The following is a 17,752-nucleotide window of genomic DNA, read 5'->3' as shown; positions in this document are numbered from 1 at the left end:
AAATACGGGCGGCTCATTCGCTGCAAAGCCGATGAAGAGCCACACGAAGCGGCGCCAAGAAGAAGGCGACCGGATTGTGGACAAGTTTCGCCAGTATGGAATCTGGATCGTGGCCGCCCTGGTCCTTGTCCCGTTCCAGCTCCTGTTGCTGGTAGCGGCAGCTGTGGGATTCGTGTACATTTGCATCATAGGGGCCCGGAAGCTGAGCATACGGCTCCGCGGCGGGGAATGAGTTTTGTGTTGTCTTTTTTTTCGACTGCAGATCCGGATAGACTACAAACGCACAGAAAAGTGTCACGGGCGGCGTTTTTTACCCAGGCATCGATCGACCCAAATCGTCCCTTTTTTTTACGTTTCTCTTTGCCACTTTTTTTTTCCTTTTCACACCTTTACAACCCTTTTTGTAGAGACATACCAGGGACAGAGAGGGAAGAGGAACAGAGAAGAGAGAAGAAGAGTTCACGACCAAACAATATCCCTCAGAAACCAATCCGAATTTCATGACCGAACCTGGGGAAAGGATGGGTTGGAAGGCGTCTTGCATATCTCATTGAAAGGGGCATATGAGTGATGATGCCCCTACAAAATTTTGTCGTGTGTTTTCTTCTTGCGCGCGAAGTTAGGCATAGTTGACCAGCTGGAAATTGACTCTGCAAACGTCGTGTGGAAAAGACTTGCTAGCACAAGCTTAATTTCGTTGCTAATTAGTCCGTATATTCCATTATGGTGCGTAACGTGCTATTCACACGACTCTGTCTGTCTCTGGGTATCAAACTCTCTCCATGCACCTTCACCACTGGGTATCCAACCCTGGCGCTTGGTCGTCTCCAGCTTGCGCTCATTTCGTCTGCCCGGATTCCCCGAAGACCGCATGTCCTGATCCTCTCAAGGCCTCCCCCGAAGCTCGTAAACCAAACACCCCCGAAAAACAGCGCACCTCATAGCGCACCACCAGGCTTCCCGCTCCCAACAACCTTGCCCCCCTCAAGCACCCGCCCAACATCCTCCCTCAACTCCGGCATGCCCCTCTCGACATGATCCGCAAGGACATCCCGAAACTGCGCAAACGCATTCATCTTGCCCTTCATGAGCTGATTCCCGCGCCTAACAAGCTCCACAAACTCGCGCGTGTAGATGTCCGGGTTCCGCCCGTTCTCGACGTACTGCACCAGCTCGGGCGGGATTTTCGGCAGCGCGCCGGGGAGGTCGGGGGAGGGCGGGGCGCCTGCTGTGGCGGTCATGTGGACGCGCTGGAGGGAGTGCGAGAGGGCTTGGACCGAGTCTGCGAGGGCCGGGGCGGTGGGCGCGGAAGGGGTCGCGTTGTAGGTTGTTACTTGGACTAGGATTTGGTAGAGGTCTTGAATTGTGTCTTTTAGTTGCTCTGTTTTTTTGGGGGGCATGTGTGCGTTAGTGAAATGCCTGGTGGCGCAACGTGGGTGAGGGTTATACGTACGTTCCAGCTCTTCGGGGGTTGGTTTGTCTATCGGCGCCATTTTGGGTACGGGCCCCCGCGATATCTCGCTGCGTATTGTCGTCTGTGTAGTTATTGGCTTTAGGTGGAGGACAGCAATCCGACGCGGATGGGACAAGCGCCTCGGTCGAGAAACGGTTGATGGAAGTTGTGGTGGGTAAATGTGAGGTTGCGCTGTAAGGGACGAGGCTGAGAAATTAGCGGGATGCAGTGGAAAGTAATCAAGGTCGAGGTTGTGTCTGGATTGATTGATGGATGGATGGATGGAATTGGTGCTAGCCACCTCAGTTGGCGGGATGGGCCGGTGGCACACACCTTGCGGGTGAGTGTGGGGGCACTTGCAGGGATGACAAGTGCAACTGCAGACGGGGTCCCTGGCGCGACCAAAGCCGTTATGTCGCGACCCCGGTCTTTATTTGTGAAGAGGCTTTCCAGTCTTATAACCCCTCTACATGAATATCAGAGGGATGATGTTACAGCCAGATGGATTAGTTATGCTTCTCGATTCAGCCATGCTGTCGAGGCTCCGGCAAGAGCCCACAAAGTTGTGAGATTAGCATTGAGGCATCCATTGCTGAAGATATATTCTATTCTCGAATGTTTCCCGCATTCCACACTATCACTAGCGGTAAAGGATACTTGCTCAAGTGCTAATCCATCTCTGGGGTCTGCCATGCTTGCCCCGCCACTTTCCTCACTTTCCGCTGAACAGCTTTCGTAAAGCCTGCAAATTCCTCTTCTTCCCCGCTTCGCCGGGCGAGTCGGCCCCATCCGATAGAAGCCTCTCCGTGCTTTGGTTCGGATCTGGAGGAGGGCCATTACTATCATCCTTAGTCGCATGCCTCGACACCACCAAGCTGGCTCTGGCACGACTGGGTGGACTGAACGCTGACATGACTGGTCGTGTGATCCGTGGTCGCGGCGACGGGGACCGGATGGGGTTGTACCGCTCTAGGTACTCGGACGACTGAGGCGGAGGCGTTCGACGCACGGCGTGACGCCGTGGGACACGAGCATGGACCAGTGGACTCTGCGGCCGCACTCGCCGTAACTGCGGCTGCGGCGGCGGCGGTGGGGTTTTGTACCGCGTCTGCTGCTCGGAGGGCGTCTCTGGCGGAGTGACATAACCCGACGACGTCGTCGTGTCCGACTTCTCGAGACGGGGCGCAAATCGAGAGGACGGCCGCTTGAGGGGCTCGTTGCTGACCCACGAGAGAGGTGGTGCTCGTCGAATTTCAGACGGCGTCCAGATCGAACGAGACCTCGGCGGTGTTTGCGGCGGCGATGTGGAGCGGGCCGGTGTAATTGGTCTGATGGTCGGTGTAAGTGAATTCGATGACCCTATTGAGGGGGTCCCGGAGATTGACGTCGCTGGAGTCTGCGAGAGGCCAGAGAGTGGATGAGACACATAGATTTGTTTCTGCTCTTCACTGGTCAGTTGCTCAAGTCCCCGAAATGGCTGCATCCATATCGGTATAGGCTTCGTTGGACTTGGCTTGAAGGCAGGTTGGCCGATGGGATCGTTGATGGAGACGTATATCGTAGAGTCTCCGGGTGGTGTTGCCAGATACCCTCTGCTCTCGTCGTGGGATCCGTCTCCTATTCTGCGGAATGATGACGAGTCTGGGCTGAGAGATCGGATAGACTAGGGTGAAGTCAGCATCGACTCCCTCATCACACTCAGATAAGTTACCGCCGGAGCCCTCCTCAACTGCCCGGCTCTGGTCTCACCAGCACCCCATCTCGCGCGGCCGAGTCCACCATCAACCCTTTCAACCCTCCCCAACCCCTTCTGCACCACGTCCTCCCCCTCCGTACCAACACAACACGCAGCACAAAGCGGCACCGCCTCCACCTCTTTCATGTTCCCCTTGCCTTCCGTTCCAGCAATCCTGCCAGCCATGCTCCTCCCATCAACAACGGCATCGAAACCATCGTCGAAGAGGTCCAGCACAGGCACCCCTCGGTAGATGAGCTTGCTCCCGTAGAACATACACCCATAACACGCGCGATGCCAGAAGCACTACCCCAAGCTAACGCAGTCGTCTCCCCGGTAGACGATCTCACCGCAAACCCAGCAGATGGCCAGATCGATCAACGCGCCGTAGCAGGGCGAGCAGCTTAGGCGGGCTTCCCGGCCGATGACGTGTGAAGGGCCGGCGGAGGGCTGGAAGCAGAAGGTACAGGTGAACGGGGTAGGCGCCGTTGATGCCATATCTCGTGGAGGATGTCCTGATCTGGGACGGGCATGAATAGTCCCTATCGTGGGAATGAATGGATATCGGTACTGAAGTCTGCGGATAAGTCTGGAGAGAAATGCACCGGTAGCATAAGAATAGGTAGGTGCTTCAGGAACTGTTTGTTTATAAATGCAAGTACTTCAGATACAAGCAGTGGTTGCAACTACTATAACAGTCCGAGACTCCGTTCCTTCCCATGCGTCCCATCAAGCCGCACATCGCGGCTGCTGCAATTTGGCAAACATCACTTGTCACTCGCTCGGTGCAAGAAATCGATGATCAGCAGTTCTTCTCTATTATCTTTGTCTATCTTACACACATGCACCGCTATTATGAGAAAATGAGAATGCTGTATCGCAACTTGCCAACACAGACCAACTCAAGCCCCTCCAAAGCTCACCTGACATACAGCGGTCTCCTCAGTCCGATGCGTATACGTAGCAAAATGGGCCATTCACGGTATCCATGGCATCGCGAAGGGACAATTCGGCGCCCAGAGGTCCCATGTACATCAAGTCGTCAAGTGTCACATTGGCGCTAGCCGGCTGGTTCATGGTGGTGTTCGTACCGAAAATTGTCTATGGCGGAAGTTAGTGCCTCATTCATTGATCATCACAAAGTAAGGAAAAGAAGATGAGAGGAAGGCAAGTAAGTGAAAGCAAAGACTGTGCGAGTTGACAACTGACCTGACGATTCTGCCAGTCCAAGTTCTGCCAGATCCAGTAGAGACGGTCCATCTGAGCGTGATGAAGGTAGAACACGGGATCACCGGGGCTGAGGTAGACGTCGCTCGAAGGGTCCCCTCCTAGCGCATAGTGCCCGCCCCCGTGGACGCCTAGCTGGCCCGTTCCGACGTACCGCGAGTCCCCCTGTGCGACGGCCTGAAACCTCTCAATGTCAGCGGCGTCACGGATCAGGTCCGTCGTGTTGCGGAGGCTGGCCCAGCGCTGGAGCGGGTAGACGTTGAGATCGCGGCGCAGGCATCGCGGGTTGTCGTCGGTGGGCGTGGCCGAGTTGTAGGAGGTGACGTTGCCGTAGTCCGGCATGGCCTGCGGGCCGAGGTGGACCGTCTGATTGGCAAATGGGGCCGAGGACGAAGCCAGGCAGCCGCCGCCTGTGCCGGCGGGGAGTACTGTTGTGGTGTTATCCCACGCGTTGACGAGGACGAGCCCTTGGTGAGGGGTCGGGACGCCGTCGCTGCCCATCGAGGTCGCGGAGCCGTCGAAGACGGGGCTCGCGGAAAGGTTGGCCGTGTCGAAACCCCATTCCCAGTAGGGGAAAGATCCTGGCGTGGTGTTAGTCTTGCTCATCTTGCTTTCATGTTAGAGCATGTGTATAAGGAGTGATAAGCGTACCGTTGTAGCCGCACTCCGACTCCAGCTTGTTCTCATATGTCCAGATGTAGTAGCGATGCCAGAGGAAGAACGTTGCCTGAGATGAGTACTCCGATTAGTGGGAGGTTCTCCTACACATACAAGAAACTGCTTCGTCTGGGTCGATAACCTACCGACAGGTGAACGTAAAGCGTCGCTGCCTGGTGCAGGGCCACAAAGTCATCAAACATGGACTTGGACCCGGCAATCTCGGTGAATAACTCCGGCTGCTGCTGGAGGCAGGTCACGGCATCGGTGTACCTAATGCGCTCTTCATCCGGCATGTTTCTCCTGTAAAGAAAAGCACAGTCGATGTCAGTCCACAAGTTACTTCCTTATCAAATTGTCTGCCCTATCCTCTTCCCCCTTTACCCAAGACTGGGCCAGGTACAAATCAGACCCAAAAGACTGGTATCAAAAGACTCACCACTCGCGACGGACTCTGACATTGTCTTTTGTGCACTGCGCGGTCCCGTTCTGACCGGCCGCAGTCGCGTTCCCGAGACGAGCAAGAACGTTGCTGTAGGCCTGTTTGTTGAGATCAGACAGCACAGCGCCCGAGTCGATGGCTTGTTGGGTATAGTTCGTCGCTCTAGACGCCACCGCGAGGCCATAGACGCCGCCTGGGAGCAGCAGCGTCAGCGCCGGCAAGACGGCCGCGAGAACAGATGCTTGAGGGAGCATTGTGAAACTGAGAAAGGATTTGTGGACCTAGGCGGAAAAGGGCCTTATAGAAAAGAAGCGAGCATGTGCCGGCTTGGAAAGGCTCTCTGCTGCTAATGGAATATACCGAAAGAGGTATGGGGAGGGGGAAGCCAGGCTGAGGATTGGAATGTCTTGCTTGTCCAGCCATCTCCCTCTCATCGAAAGGGCGGTCACTGACTCTACTCTTTATACTGAGTTGGAAGTCCACAATATTTTGCCAAGAGAAAGGGTGAACATGTCGTGCCATGGGCTCGGCGATGATCAACGTGTTCGAAGCTTCATTTTGCCCCTCTGCCACCCTTCGTCTTCCTCCTCTTCCAGAGAAGGTGACAAGCACAAGCAGCTGCAAAGCTACCCGGCTAGTCGGGATACAGACCCACAGGGATCACGACGTACAAGGGGGGGAAGATGAGCAAAATAGACAGACATGACGACGCTTTCATGGCTGTGAGTATACGTGTACAGGTTTGTGGGAAAAGGAGGGCAAGGGCGGGAAAGCGCCAAGAGTTGTACTTGAGAAGCACGGCGTAGTGTTGGAAGTGAAGCGGAGCCAAGAGAAGTATGTGAGAAGCCCGCCGGTTGGGTGAGGGCCAAGCCGGACAGCCGCGGTCTCGCGTTCGGGAGCTGAGGTGTGGTGTGGACGGGATGGTGGTGGTTCTGGTCTTCCGGGTGACGGGAGAAGAGACCCAGCTTGCTTTCCGTGATGGACGGCGTGATTCGAGAGGCCAGACGGGGAAGAGAGGGGGCCAGAGTAGGAGTGAAGGCTGTGAAGCAGAGACGATAACCCGCATGCTTCGTGGACGGTGGACATTGAAGACGTGGTCGGCCGAGCGCGGCGGAGGAGGTCCGAGCCAAGGCGATGGGAAAGTGATGTGGGATATGTAGAAGGGAATGGAAGGCTGCAAAGGAGAGAAGACCGCCGTGTTAGCAAGCGTCGTCGGTCTTTGTCCCCCTCCTTCGTTTTCGCTCTCTGTTCACAATCAAAGTGTGGGAAAATGGATGATGCTGGTCGTCTTGGTAGTTGCGCCCGGCTCGATCCGTTGCGTTATCCAGATATCCTTCATGCCAAGAAAGAGGCGATTGAAAGGCTGAGTGTGTATTCGTTGGAAGCAATAGAGTGTGAACTAGTCTAGTAGACATATTTGGGCGGATCGAACCACGATTGCCAGAAGCTTGGATCAGAAGGTAAGCTATTCGGCGTCAATTACCCTTTGACGAGCATCTGAGCCAATGAAGACAAGATCCAATACGTCGTTTAGGCATGGTCTTGGCTAAGCTTTTCCCTCTCGGTCTTCTCTCCCAACCTTCTCTAGCTTGCCCACCAGCCTCAGCCTCAGGTGCAGGCCAAGTCGTCGCCCATAAGCTTCTTCGTGCCACCCCGGCAAGCCTTAGTTGAAAGAAGGAAGGAGGTACATGGGGGCGGTGGGGAGGTAAGGGAAACAGAAACAACCTTGTACCTAGGTTAAGTTGTGAGATATCGGACGAGAGGTGGGACCTGGGGTGAACGGGGCTGTGTAAGCTCAGATAGAAGAAGGAAAACGTTGTTGTTTACGTTGACGTTGTCGATCCTCATCGATAAGGGGACAGCTCCACGGCTTGACGGCGCCGAGGTCCGTGGCCCGTCGCGCTCCGGAAGGCGGGAGGCTCGCGGCCGGGAAGGAAGCGACGATCGGTTCGCTGACTCGCCAAGCCGGACACCTCGCTTAATTTCGGCGGGGGTTGGTAGGGACGCTTCTCAGTGTTGGGAAGGTGCATACCGGCTCGTCTCCCACTCTCCCACTGGTTACACTGCAGGCTGCCACTCGAAGCGAGGATCTGAGCAGGACCACGTAATCCTGTGATGAATCACTGCAGTCCGCTATTTTCAGCCCGGAAAAGCGAATAGAAACAAGAAGAAAGTGACGAGAGTACGAGAACTGGGATTCAAGGTTTTCTTCTCACAATTGAGATGGTTCTTTGATGTCTGAAAATTCCAATTTCTTTCCTAGAAAACGCCACGCTCAATGCAAAATCAAAGTACAGCACACTAACCCCTGTGGTGTGTCTTCTTTTTATAACGGTTTTTGGATGGAACGTCTCTTCTCAAGCTTGCCTGCGAGCGTCTGGCTCAACGGCGAAGCGAGCTGGTAATGAGATCCATGGTAGGAAACTCTCTGCTCGGACATTTGACTACTCTTGAGGCAACGACGATAGGAGATGGGTATAAGGTGCCTTGCATCTAGTCGCGCGTCTCTCTTTGTCCCCCGAAAAGTTTGGAGAGAAAAAAAAAGTCAGTAGTCCCCTCACTGGAGAAGCTCCTCGCAGGTCCAATCCTCGTAGCTATTGGCGCGCAAGGTTAGCCGGGCATGGCTCAAGATAACGGTGCAGAATGGCCACGAAGCTTGCGTGGACAGTCCGGGGGAGGGGTTTGTCGTCCGGCACTTACTATCCGTCGGGCATGTAGCGGCGCACAATGAGAGGGATCTTCTTCTCTCGGAGCTCCTTGATCGCGATTTGAAGAGGATCCGTCTCTCCTTCCAAGTCCACCAGCACCGGCGCATTCATACTAATCCCATGCATTAGCTTGTTTTTGTCCGCGTGCATCGCGACTTTATCGCGGGGTATTTGCTTTGGGTGGGATTGCGGTTTGACGAACCTGATCTGCAGGGCGCGGGTTCCCAGAATACGGGCGCGCTCGTACTTTGTCATGTAGGGAGTCGTCGTACGCTGGTCATCGGGAATCTTCTTGTCGCGGTGCGACTTCTCGTTGCCCTTGCCCGCGTTCGCTGCCGCAGAGGGGTCGCCCGATGCAACGACATTGTCCGCGTCCTCCTCGTCGCCCTCTGCCCTTCCGACTTCCTCATCGTCCGCAGGAACCTCGGGATCCCAGTAGTCGGCGGCCTCGTCCTCGTACATGGTCTCGTCGCTGAATCGCGGTTAGCAGTCGCGCCGCAGACGCAAGTGCATGTAATCTTACCCTCCGCCAACATCGTCATCGCCAAAGTCAGACATCTTGAGGTTTCAATTGATGGGATTGATGACTTCCGCAATGGTGTGGTTCGTTGCTGCGTCCTGGTTCCTACGTTCGTCGCGTGATGTTGGATTGTCGCAAGCGGAGCGTCTGCTGGACCCAGCCGTGAAAAAATATTGACGAGGCTGCTGCGATGGGCAGAGTTCCCCCTGGTGGGTCCGCACTAGTCTTATCAGCAAGAGGAAATAGCTTATCCGGACCGAGTCGACCCCGGCCCCTCGTCCCGTGGCTGGTGCAGCGCACAAAATTTCGCCAGACCGCCCGGGAATCCGCCAATTCTGCCAGGAAATAAGTTCATCGGCTCTCGAAAAGTTTGGCAATCGACCTCTTTTTTCTCATCGCCCAGGCAAGGCAGGCAATGCTCGATCACAATCGCTCCTCATGACGAAACGGAAGGCCCAAGAGGCTTCCGCCTCCCCGGATCTGAAAAGATCCAAGGTAGCGGCGCTGGAAGACACCGGTTGGTGAGCCCGCTTTCGAAGTACAACTTGGTGCGATTTGGCTAACACGATGGGAGGGAAAGCTGCCAGCGACGACGACTACGATGATACAGCCAGCAATTCCGGCTCGACCGCCGACGCCGAGGTAGAGTCTGTCATGACAGGCCAGACCTCCGTCACCACTCGATCCCGCAAATTCCCCTCAGACCTCAAGACCATCCCGTGCACATATCCAGACTGCGACAAGACGTTCAACCGGCCCGCCCGTCTGGCCGCCCACCTCCGTTCCCACACGGACGACCGACCGTTCAAGTGCACCTACCCCGGCTGCGACAAAGACTACCGCGAGGAGAAGCACCTCCGCCAGCACGTCAAGGGCTCCCACACCCAGGAGCGGGCCTACGTCTGCACCCACGAGGACTGCGGCAAGTCCTTCCTGACGGCGACGAGACTGCGCCGTCACCAGGACGTCCACGCCGGCCAGGAGCGCTTCCGGTGCCGCGACTTCCCGCCGTGCGCCCAGAGCTTCCGCAAGCACAACACCCTCCAGCGACACATCCGGTCGGAACACCTGGGCACGCACGCATACCCATGCACGGCACCCGGCTGTGGCGCCGGCTTCGACTCCCAGGGGGCTTTGCGGAACCATACCAAGCGCGACCACAGCGAACCGCAGTTCTGGTGCGAAGAGTGCGGCGGCGGCGACGGCGAGACCAAGGTCGGCTTCACGTCCATCTCGCTGCTCCAGGCACACATCCGCAAGGAGCATCTCAACTGCATCTTCTGCGAGTACAAGTGCACCGGGCAGTGGGAGCTGGAGAGGCACGTGGAGATGCGCCACTCGGGCATCCCCGTCGACGCCCGCAAGACGGTCGCCTGCACGTGGGAGGGCTGCGACAAAAAGTTCACCAAGAAGCACAATCTTACCGTCCACATCCGCACCGCGCACGAAGGTTTCCGCTTCGTCTGCGGCGAGGTCGACGTCGCGGGCTCCCCTGATCTGGAAATCTGGTCCAACGACCAGGGCTGCGGCGGAGGCTTCGTCACCAAGGCCAACCTCGAGGACCATATCCGCTACGTCCATCTGGGCATGGAGCGTCCGGTGCCGAATCAGAAGCCACCCAACATCATTGACGATCTCGCCGGCACCAAGCGCACGATCCTCTGCACAATACCCGGCTGCGGCGCCCGCTTCATCCGCCACCACGACCTACAAGTTCATCTCGAGGACCACCCTCCACCAGTGGTGGCCAGCGTCGGCGACGGCGACCCGCAGATGGACATCGACGCAGCCCTCGCCAGCTTCGCGGCAGGCAACCCCAACGGCGAAGCCGACCTCGCCCCCTTTGACGGCGACCGCGAGATGCCGGAACTACCCCTATACGGCATCATCCCCGGCGTCACAGACTTTGTCGGCGGTGACCCAGCCAACCCGAACGACGACTTCTGGATCGGTGCCGCCGACGACTTTGGCACGCCGCCGCAGACGTGGCAGGAGGAAGAAGCAGCCATGCGCGCGCTCATCGACGAGGACTTTTCCCAGTTTGTCGATCCTGCGTTGGGAAATATCGTCTGATGGGGGGGGGGGGGGGGGGGGGAACCAGACCAAAAAAGGAAAGATAAGACGAAAACCGGCAAATTTGCAACATGATTTTGATGACAGTATTAGATACCCGGCCACGGAAACGGTGAGCCACGACAAAAAAAAGCCTGATAGACAAAAACAAGGGGGTCACCAAAAAGTTTGTTGCGTTTTAAACTTGATGAATACTGTATATACTACAAAGGGCGAAAATGGAAGAGGTGCTTAGCTACTAGCGCTCAAAAGATATCAAGAAAACTGTATTGAACCTAGCCGTTTACACCTTTAATCGTTTCCCTCTTTGCAAAAACCAGAAAACGCATCAGGACGAAACATTGGAATTCTTCCTTGGAGGAAAGTACCGCTGCGGGCGGAATGTCTCCTTGCTGAGGAAAGATGCGGGGCAACTACTCATCGATCGACTCACCTCTGCATAGTCCACATGCTTCGTACACAGTTCACGTTAGAGAGGGAACAAAGTTTGCAAACAAAGATTCGCTTGCATTTGTCCAGGGAAACCATGCTTTTCCTGAAGTGCGCTCTAATAGACATACAAGTGATTGATGCTGGCCCATGAAGCCGGCATCGCCTCCTTCTGCTGTATCCTATGTCTCCCTCCCCAGACCTGAGCCAGCCCCCTCTCATTTCCATTCCACATTGGCGACAGATCGTGACTGCCATGTTCCAGGCAGATCATAATCTGGTATCTGCTGCTATGTTCGACCACAATCATATGCATGAAAGAGGTGGTGCCAAAATTTTGTGTGGTTAGTCTCCCCCGAGCTCTGGGATCGAGAAAACAGCCCCTGACCACTTTGCCAAACCGGCGATGAAATTATAGATGAGAAGAGACAAAAAAATGAAAATAGAATCAAGAATCAAGGATGAAGTGAGAAGACGTGAGATGCAATTACAACAATTAACCAATCTTTACGCTATGTTCCTTTTGCATCATGTGCAGGGGGTGAGAAGAGCGCCGAGAAGGACGCTATGAGATAGGTTGGGTACCTCTAGTTGGCAACCTCTTCTTCGACCCAGCCGTTCAGGCCACCTTGAATGGCAAGACCGTAGCCAGCGCCCATGCCGCCGAAGCTAGCCTGGTACTGGTGTCCACGGCGTTGCTCGCCGTCGTGGCCCGAAGGGACGCCGCCGTTCTCGAAACCGGGGTTCAGGGCGGGCAAGCTGACGGCACGGTTGTGTTGGCCGCGACCGTTGCCAGGAGCCAGAAGACCACCAATGGTAGTCGGTCCGGAGCCCGATGCACTCTGAGGGTATCCGTTCGAGATGCTGGCCGACTGTTGGTGCCCAGAGATGGGACCCTGGGATTGCACATCGATGGAGAGCTCGCTAGGTGATGACTGGGCAGTGCCGAACAAGGCCTGTTGCTGAACAGCAAGTTGCTGGTGCTGCTGATGCTGTTGATGTTGCGCTTGCTGAGAGACGTGGTTCAGGTACATCGTAAGGGGATGGTTGTTTGAACCGAACATCGTGGCTGACTGTTGGGGGGTGTTGCCGTTGGTGGGAGAACCAGAGTTCTGGGAACCATTGGGCGGAGGTGACGAAACACCATCGGTACGAGGAGACTGCGCCTGTTGTTGAAGCTGACGGGGTGCGTTTCCACAACGATCCTTGCCGAAGTTGACCTTGAACTTCTTGTACTCATCCTTGCTGCGGATGGCCTCGATAGCCTTGATAGCGTTGGCAATGTTGGTGAAGTTGACAAAGGCGCAGCTCTTCTCTCTCAGGGTGTTGACCAGCTCAATCTCGCCGAATTCTGAGAAATCCTGTCTCAGTCGCTCTTCAGTCCAGGTCTCATCGAGGTTACCAATGTAGACATTGCGAGAAGCTCCTCCGCTGACAGCAAGGGCGATGGCCGGCGGCAAAGCACCAGAGTGCTTGCCCCAGCCAATCTTGAGCCTGCGATTGTGGATCATCAAGCCCTGAAGGTTGCTCAGAGCGTAGAAAGACGCCGCGGCCGTGGGGTCGATGAAGGTAACGAAGCAGATGTGCTTGTCAGGGATGTAACGGATGTGGTGCAGAAGACCTCCGCGCACAACGTTGCAAATCTCCTCAATGGTCGTCTCGGGGTGGATGTTGCCCAGATAGATGGTGCGGTTTCCGAGGTTGTTAATACCACCGGCGGTCGTCGCAACAGCAGCTGCTGCAACAGATTGCTGAGCCAGCGCATTGGAGATCACGTCGCGGTCTGCACCAGTAAGCATGTGCGCATAGCCAGGCGCGATACCCAGGTATTGAGCAGCGTTCTGCTGCTGCGTCTTCGAAACGTAGGCGCAACGGTCCTTGCCGTAGTAAACGCGACGAGGAGCCTGCCACTTTGGCTCTTGAGGAAGTTGAGAAACAGCCTTGATTGCATTGGCAATGGACAGAAAGTGGATGAAGGCAATGCTCTTCTCACGAACAATCTTGACCGTGTCAATGGCACCGAACTTCCCAAGGTCCTCACGAAGCTCCTCCTCGGCAATATCCTCCGGTAGGTTACCCAAGTACACGTTACGGGAAGCACCTGACTGCTGGACAGCCAGAGCCACAGAGGTGGGGACCTGAGAAGGCTTGCCCCAGCCGACCTTGATGTCCTGGCCCTTGATGCAGAGCTTTTTCAAGATGGCATCAGAGTGGAAGTGGGTTGCGGAGCTGGCGTCGAGGAAGGAGATGAAGGCGCAGTTCTTATCGGGCAGAAGACGGACGGACTCAATTTGTCCGCTACGAACGTGACCCAGAATCTCCTCAGCGGAAGTGTCGGGGGGAATGTTACCAAGGTAGACGGTGCGGCTGGTACCAGTGACCATGCCAGGGCCCATCGAAACGGGAGAGCTGGGCTGCATGGGAATCTGCATGTTGTTGAAGCTACCACCGGTGGGAGACTGAGGCTGGAAGAACTGGGGAGCGCCGTAGGTCGAAGGAGAAACCATGGCCTGGTACTGCTGAGGAGACATGCTCTGCTGAACAGGGCTCTGCAGGCCATTGTGCTGTTGCTGCTGTTGGCTCTGGTGCTGAGCTTGCTGGAAGCTCTGCAAGTTCTGGAACTGAGGGCTCGCGAAAGCCGCAGGAGTTCCAGGCTGGAAGGGGCTTCCGAGCAGCAGCTGGGAGGGAAGAAGAGGCGTGAACTGCATGTCGAAAGCGGTGCCAGGAGTAGCCATGTCGGCGGCGGAAGGGGGCGCCTGGTGCTGGTGCTGATGCTGGAGCTGGTTCAGGGGCTGAGTGTTGATGGTGGGAATGTTCCCACGACGAGGGTGCCTGTCAGCGAAGCCAGAGATGTTGGAAGTGAAAGCTCCGTGAGAGAAGCCAGTTTCGCTGTTGGAAGGCTTGGAGGCGTGGCCGAAGCGGTTCCCAGGAGCACTAGGGCCGCCTTGGCCGACGGGTCCTTGAATTTCCTGCATCCCGAGTAGATGCGGAGGGACAAGGCTGTCCCGACCGATTTGAGATAGAATCGCCGTTTTGAAAGATTAGACGTGCCCTGAGCAGGCACGAAGAATCGAAGACTGGCGCGTTGGAATGCTACGATATCCGAGGAATACCGTAGTTTTCAACGTGTGATTGGGTATGTCTCAAAATCCGTCCAAGGGGCAAGCCAACGATGTCAGAGTCCAAGACAAAAGGTGGAGCGAGACTGATGGTGCTAGCTTGGTTAAACCAAACTACCAACGGGCCGTTTGGTGAGGTGTGGCGAAAGGGTGCCTGGTGCCAAAGTCGAAGTTTGTGAATTATATGGATCGAAGCAACAAGACCTAATCAGGCAGCGGCAAGATTGAGGCGACGACGACAGTTTGCGACTAGAAGCCTAGGTATCTCCGTTGTTGCCGTAGAAAGCAATGTGGTGCAAAGTATTCCGAGTGAGTTTGTCGGGGTCGGAGCAATGTTGGCCTGGAGCAAGTCGTATAGCAAGTAGGTCGAAGCAACAATTTGCAGGTGATCAGCGAGCGTCGGATTCGGATCGGATCGGTGTTGAGATGGGTGCTGAGACTGATCACTCCTTGCAGGCAGACCGACCGGGTGAAGGTCAAATAATTATGGACGAAGGATATACGGGCAACGAATGTAGGAGCCAAGGTGAAGTGTCGATCAACACAACAGCAGCGGTAACGATCGCATAGGCCAGTGAGTCGACGGCGGCGACGAGCGAAATAGCCGAAAGGGTGAAGAATAGAAGATGTAAGAATAAGGATGAAGGCGGTCGGAGGGAGGAGGTGAAGAGGAGGAAGAGGATGTAGAAGGGAGGTATAGGTGATGGAGACGGGAGGGTGAAGAGGAGAAAGAGAGGTGAGGTTAGGTTAGGGGGTTAGAAGTCCAAGGGTGGAGGTAGGAATAGGAGGGAGACAAGTAAGGTTAGGTAACAAGAATAGGAGCAGGGAAGAGCCAGTAGAAGGAGAGAAGAAAGAAGGATAGAAAAGCTCAAGGAAGCGAGAGTGAGAGAGCGTGAGAGAGAGAGGAGCACGCACACACGCGCAAGGTGGAAGGGATGGAAGGAGAAGAAAAAAAAAAAAAAAAAAAAAAGAGGTGAGCAAAGGCGTGAAAGCGGAGTGAGGAGGAGTAGGTAAGGTACAGACCACGGTACAGCGTAAGGTAAGGTACGTGAGGTACGTGAGGTACCTACTCCATATGTGAGGTACTGGAGGAGAGGTAAGGGTAGCAGGAGGGCGAGTGGTGGACTGTGGGAGACCAGGAGAGAGTGGACGGGGGGGTTCGTGTAGGCGGTAGATTACCCAAAAGGGTCGAAAGTAGAATTGGCTGCGCTAAGTTTAATGAGACGGGCCAGGGATTACGGCAGGAGAACCCACAGCACGAGAGCCCACCAGTCACCAGAGGAGAGAGAGAGATTCAGATCAGAGAGAAGCCAGAGAGACTAAGAACTACGAGCCCGGGGGGATGGATGGGTTGGATCATGGACAAGGACAAGGACAGTCTCTGTCTCGGTCTGCTTCTGCCGTCTTTCCAGCTGGTTGCTAAGGTACGGAGTACTGGTGATGGGTGATGGGTGATGGGTGCTGCTCTCTGTTCCGAGGATATAGAAGACCTAATGACAGCTGACAGTTGTAACAGAGAGAGGGGGGTGGATGGCAGAAGAAGCGAAAGGCTGATTGATTGATAGCCCTTGATCTTTCACCTTGACCATCAATGGCCGAGGCCGTCGTCAAAGAGGGCCTGGCCCTGGACCAAAGAGAAGAAAACAAGACGAAAGAGAAGAGTTGCGCAAGGCACCCAGAGCCTAGAGGTGAAAGGTGCTCAGTGCTTTGTGAAGCGTGCTATGATTAAACATCCCATGTTGCCATGTATCTTTGCTTCCTTTCTCTCCCCTTCACCCACTGCACGGCTCTGCTGGTACAACATGGGTGACTTGGCTCTGGTCTGGTCCCCTCTGAGCCTGCTCTGCTTACGTCCTTTCCTTCCTCTCTTGCGTTGGTCTTGCGTTGCTCTTTCGTTGGCTCGGCTTTGGCTCTGAGCAGCATCTGGTCCATCCGCCCACCCATCACGAGTTCCCCATGACAGGAACCTGACACTGTCGGTCTGTGGTATCTTTGACCTGGACAACTGACGTCCCTTTGGCCTGTTCCTGACGGTTAGACAGCCGGTTCGCAAGCCCTTAGAAGGAGCCTAGATGAACGATCAACGGCTTGCCGGATCGCCCGACTTCTGTGTCTAGTCTATCTTCATTTCCAGGGCAATACCTACAGAGCATCTGCCAAGTGACATTTCCCATGCCAATGGGCCCTTCCCCAGGTGCATAAGACGGCCCCCTTCTTCTCTCTCGTGTACCTCGCTCTGGAGATTATATATCAAAGATACTTTCAACGGCGTGATGGCCCCTTCTGGGCGCTATGCACGGTTGCATTTTAGGGGAAAGAGCAAAAAAAGGGGGGGCACACGCTGCGATACGGGGGCCAATAAGACGAGTCATCTTAGCTCACCTCAAGGTACCTTACCTTCTTGTGGTACAGATACTCCATAAGGTAGTGTACCTTATGGTTCTGACCTCGCAACACTGACAGAACAGTGGGGGACGAGGATGAGCTTGCAGTGAATCGTGTCCTGTCCACTGTCCATGTCCAGGACGAGTCTTCTTCCATGAAGAGAGAAGATGGGGCCGGTTCAGTAGACGAGCCCGCGCGGGCTGTGAGCACGTATTGCTCACAGCATGTTCCTGGCTGACCAGGCCGATCTGCACAATTAATAGAGCCTCTGGCAAGGTACATCCGTACATGACATGTACATTGCATAAGGCAAGGTGGCAAGCAAGCAAGTCGACTCTGGAGAAGTCAGAATACATGCTTCGTAGCCACAGCTCGCCCCATTTTCCTAAGGAACCCTCTGATCTTCAGGGCGGCAACCGTCGAACTGGTACTAACAACTGACAAGACAGGCGCGACAAGGAGGCACTCAACCACCTTCATCCTGATTGGGATCTACTTTGTATGCAAGTCTGCGTTAGAGACTGCTGCAGCAAGCACCACCTTGAAAGACATCTACGGATACCTCAGTAGTCGTAGTACAAGGTGAGGTAGGTACGGAGGACTCTCAGGTGGGCCAAACCAGACTCACCAACTCCAATGTCTGACTATGTGTCCGTAGGTACCTACCTGTCGACTTGCGCGGCGTGCCTGACTTGTCTTGATGAGCCAGCACTACTCCGTAATCGAGTATCGAAAGTTGCTAGACATTGGTAGCTGCAGCCGCCGTCAATTTTAGCCAGCTGCGGCGGGTAGGGCCAGCCACAACCACGAGACTCGAGCATCGACCGTCACCGTGGTATTTTGGCGTACGCCAATACCGCCAGTCCAACTTGCCGAATCATGAACGGAGAAACGAGGGCCTACCACCTACCTTAGCCTTCCTTTATACAGTAAGGTACCGGTAGGTCCTACGATACCGCTTGGTGATGGCCAAGGCTCGAGGGAACCAACGAACGAAACATGCT

At 55.3% G+C, this 17,752-nt stretch overlaps 7 protein-coding genes across 7 annotated transcripts; 2 read left to right on the top strand and 5 right to left on the bottom strand.

The window, feature by feature from the left end:
- Positions 1-31: 31 nt before the first annotated feature.
- On the top strand, positions 32-232 carry CPAR01_14153 (uncharacterized protein; the record flags this gene model as incomplete). The annotated part of the gene is made up of 1 exon (XM_060498404.1): positions 32-232. The coding sequence occupies one exon, from the start codon at positions 32-34 to the stop codon at positions 230-232; it is 201 nt and encodes a 66-aa protein (XP_060343138.1).
- A 706-nt stretch (positions 233-938) lies between these two features.
- Positions 939-1,493, bottom strand: CPAR01_14152 (transcription factor subunit Med10; the record flags this gene model as incomplete). The annotated part of the gene is made up of 2 exons (XM_060498403.1): positions 939-1,381; positions 1,454-1,493. 2 exons carry the CDS (start codon positions 1,491-1,493, stop codon positions 939-941), a joined length of 483 nt encoding a protein of 160 aa, XP_060343137.1.
- A 672-nt stretch (positions 1,494-2,165) lies between these two features.
- Positions 2,166-3,686, bottom strand: CPAR01_14151 (uncharacterized protein; the record flags this gene model as incomplete). Its single annotated transcript, XM_060498402.1, has 3 exons — positions 2,166-3,116; positions 3,165-3,446; positions 3,510-3,686. 3 exons carry the CDS (start codon positions 3,684-3,686, stop codon positions 2,166-2,168), a joined length of 1,410 nt encoding a protein of 469 aa, XP_060343136.1.
- A 444-nt stretch (positions 3,687-4,130) lies between these two features.
- On the bottom strand, positions 4,131-5,768 carry CPAR01_14150 (tyrosinase central domain-containing protein; the record flags this gene model as incomplete). Its single annotated transcript, XM_060498401.1, has 5 exons — positions 4,131-4,289; positions 4,398-4,996; positions 5,067-5,142; positions 5,219-5,375; positions 5,512-5,768. The coding sequence occupies 5 exons, from the start codon at positions 5,766-5,768 to the stop codon at positions 4,131-4,133; spliced, it is 1,248 nt and encodes a 415-aa protein (XP_060343135.1).
- A 2,303-nt stretch (positions 5,769-8,071) lies between these two features.
- CPAR01_14149 (RNA polymerase Rpb6) lies at positions 8,072-8,780 on the bottom strand (the record flags this gene model as incomplete). The annotated part of the gene is made up of 4 exons (XM_060498400.1): positions 8,072-8,108; positions 8,215-8,334; positions 8,425-8,694; positions 8,746-8,780. 4 exons carry the CDS (start codon positions 8,778-8,780, stop codon positions 8,072-8,074), a joined length of 462 nt encoding a protein of 153 aa, XP_060343134.1.
- A 529-nt stretch (positions 8,781-9,309) lies between these two features.
- Positions 9,310-10,815, top strand: CPAR01_14148 (uncharacterized protein; the record flags this gene model as incomplete). The annotated part of the gene is made up of 1 exon (XM_060498399.1): positions 9,310-10,815. One exon carries the CDS (start codon positions 9,310-9,312, stop codon positions 10,813-10,815), a length of 1,506 nt encoding a protein of 501 aa, XP_060343133.1.
- A 1,016-nt stretch (positions 10,816-11,831) lies between these two features.
- On the bottom strand, positions 11,832-14,219 carry CPAR01_14147 (RNA recognition domain-containing protein; the record flags this gene model as incomplete). The annotated part of the gene is made up of 1 exon (XM_060498398.1): positions 11,832-14,219. One exon carries the CDS (start codon positions 14,217-14,219, stop codon positions 11,832-11,834), a length of 2,388 nt encoding a protein of 795 aa, XP_060343132.1.
- Positions 14,220-17,752: the final 3,533 nt, after the last annotated feature.

The sequence above is a fragment of the Colletotrichum paranaense genome (genome assembly GCF_030867605.1).
Source record: "Colletotrichum paranaense strain IMI 384185 chromosome Unknown Scaffold_14.1, whole genome shotgun sequence".
NCBI classification, from domain to species: Eukaryota; Fungi; Ascomycota; class Sordariomycetes; order Glomerellales; family Glomerellaceae; genus Colletotrichum; species Colletotrichum paranaense.
Note: the sequence above shows the minus strand (reverse complement) of the source record. Positions and strands in the feature narration are given on the sequence as shown.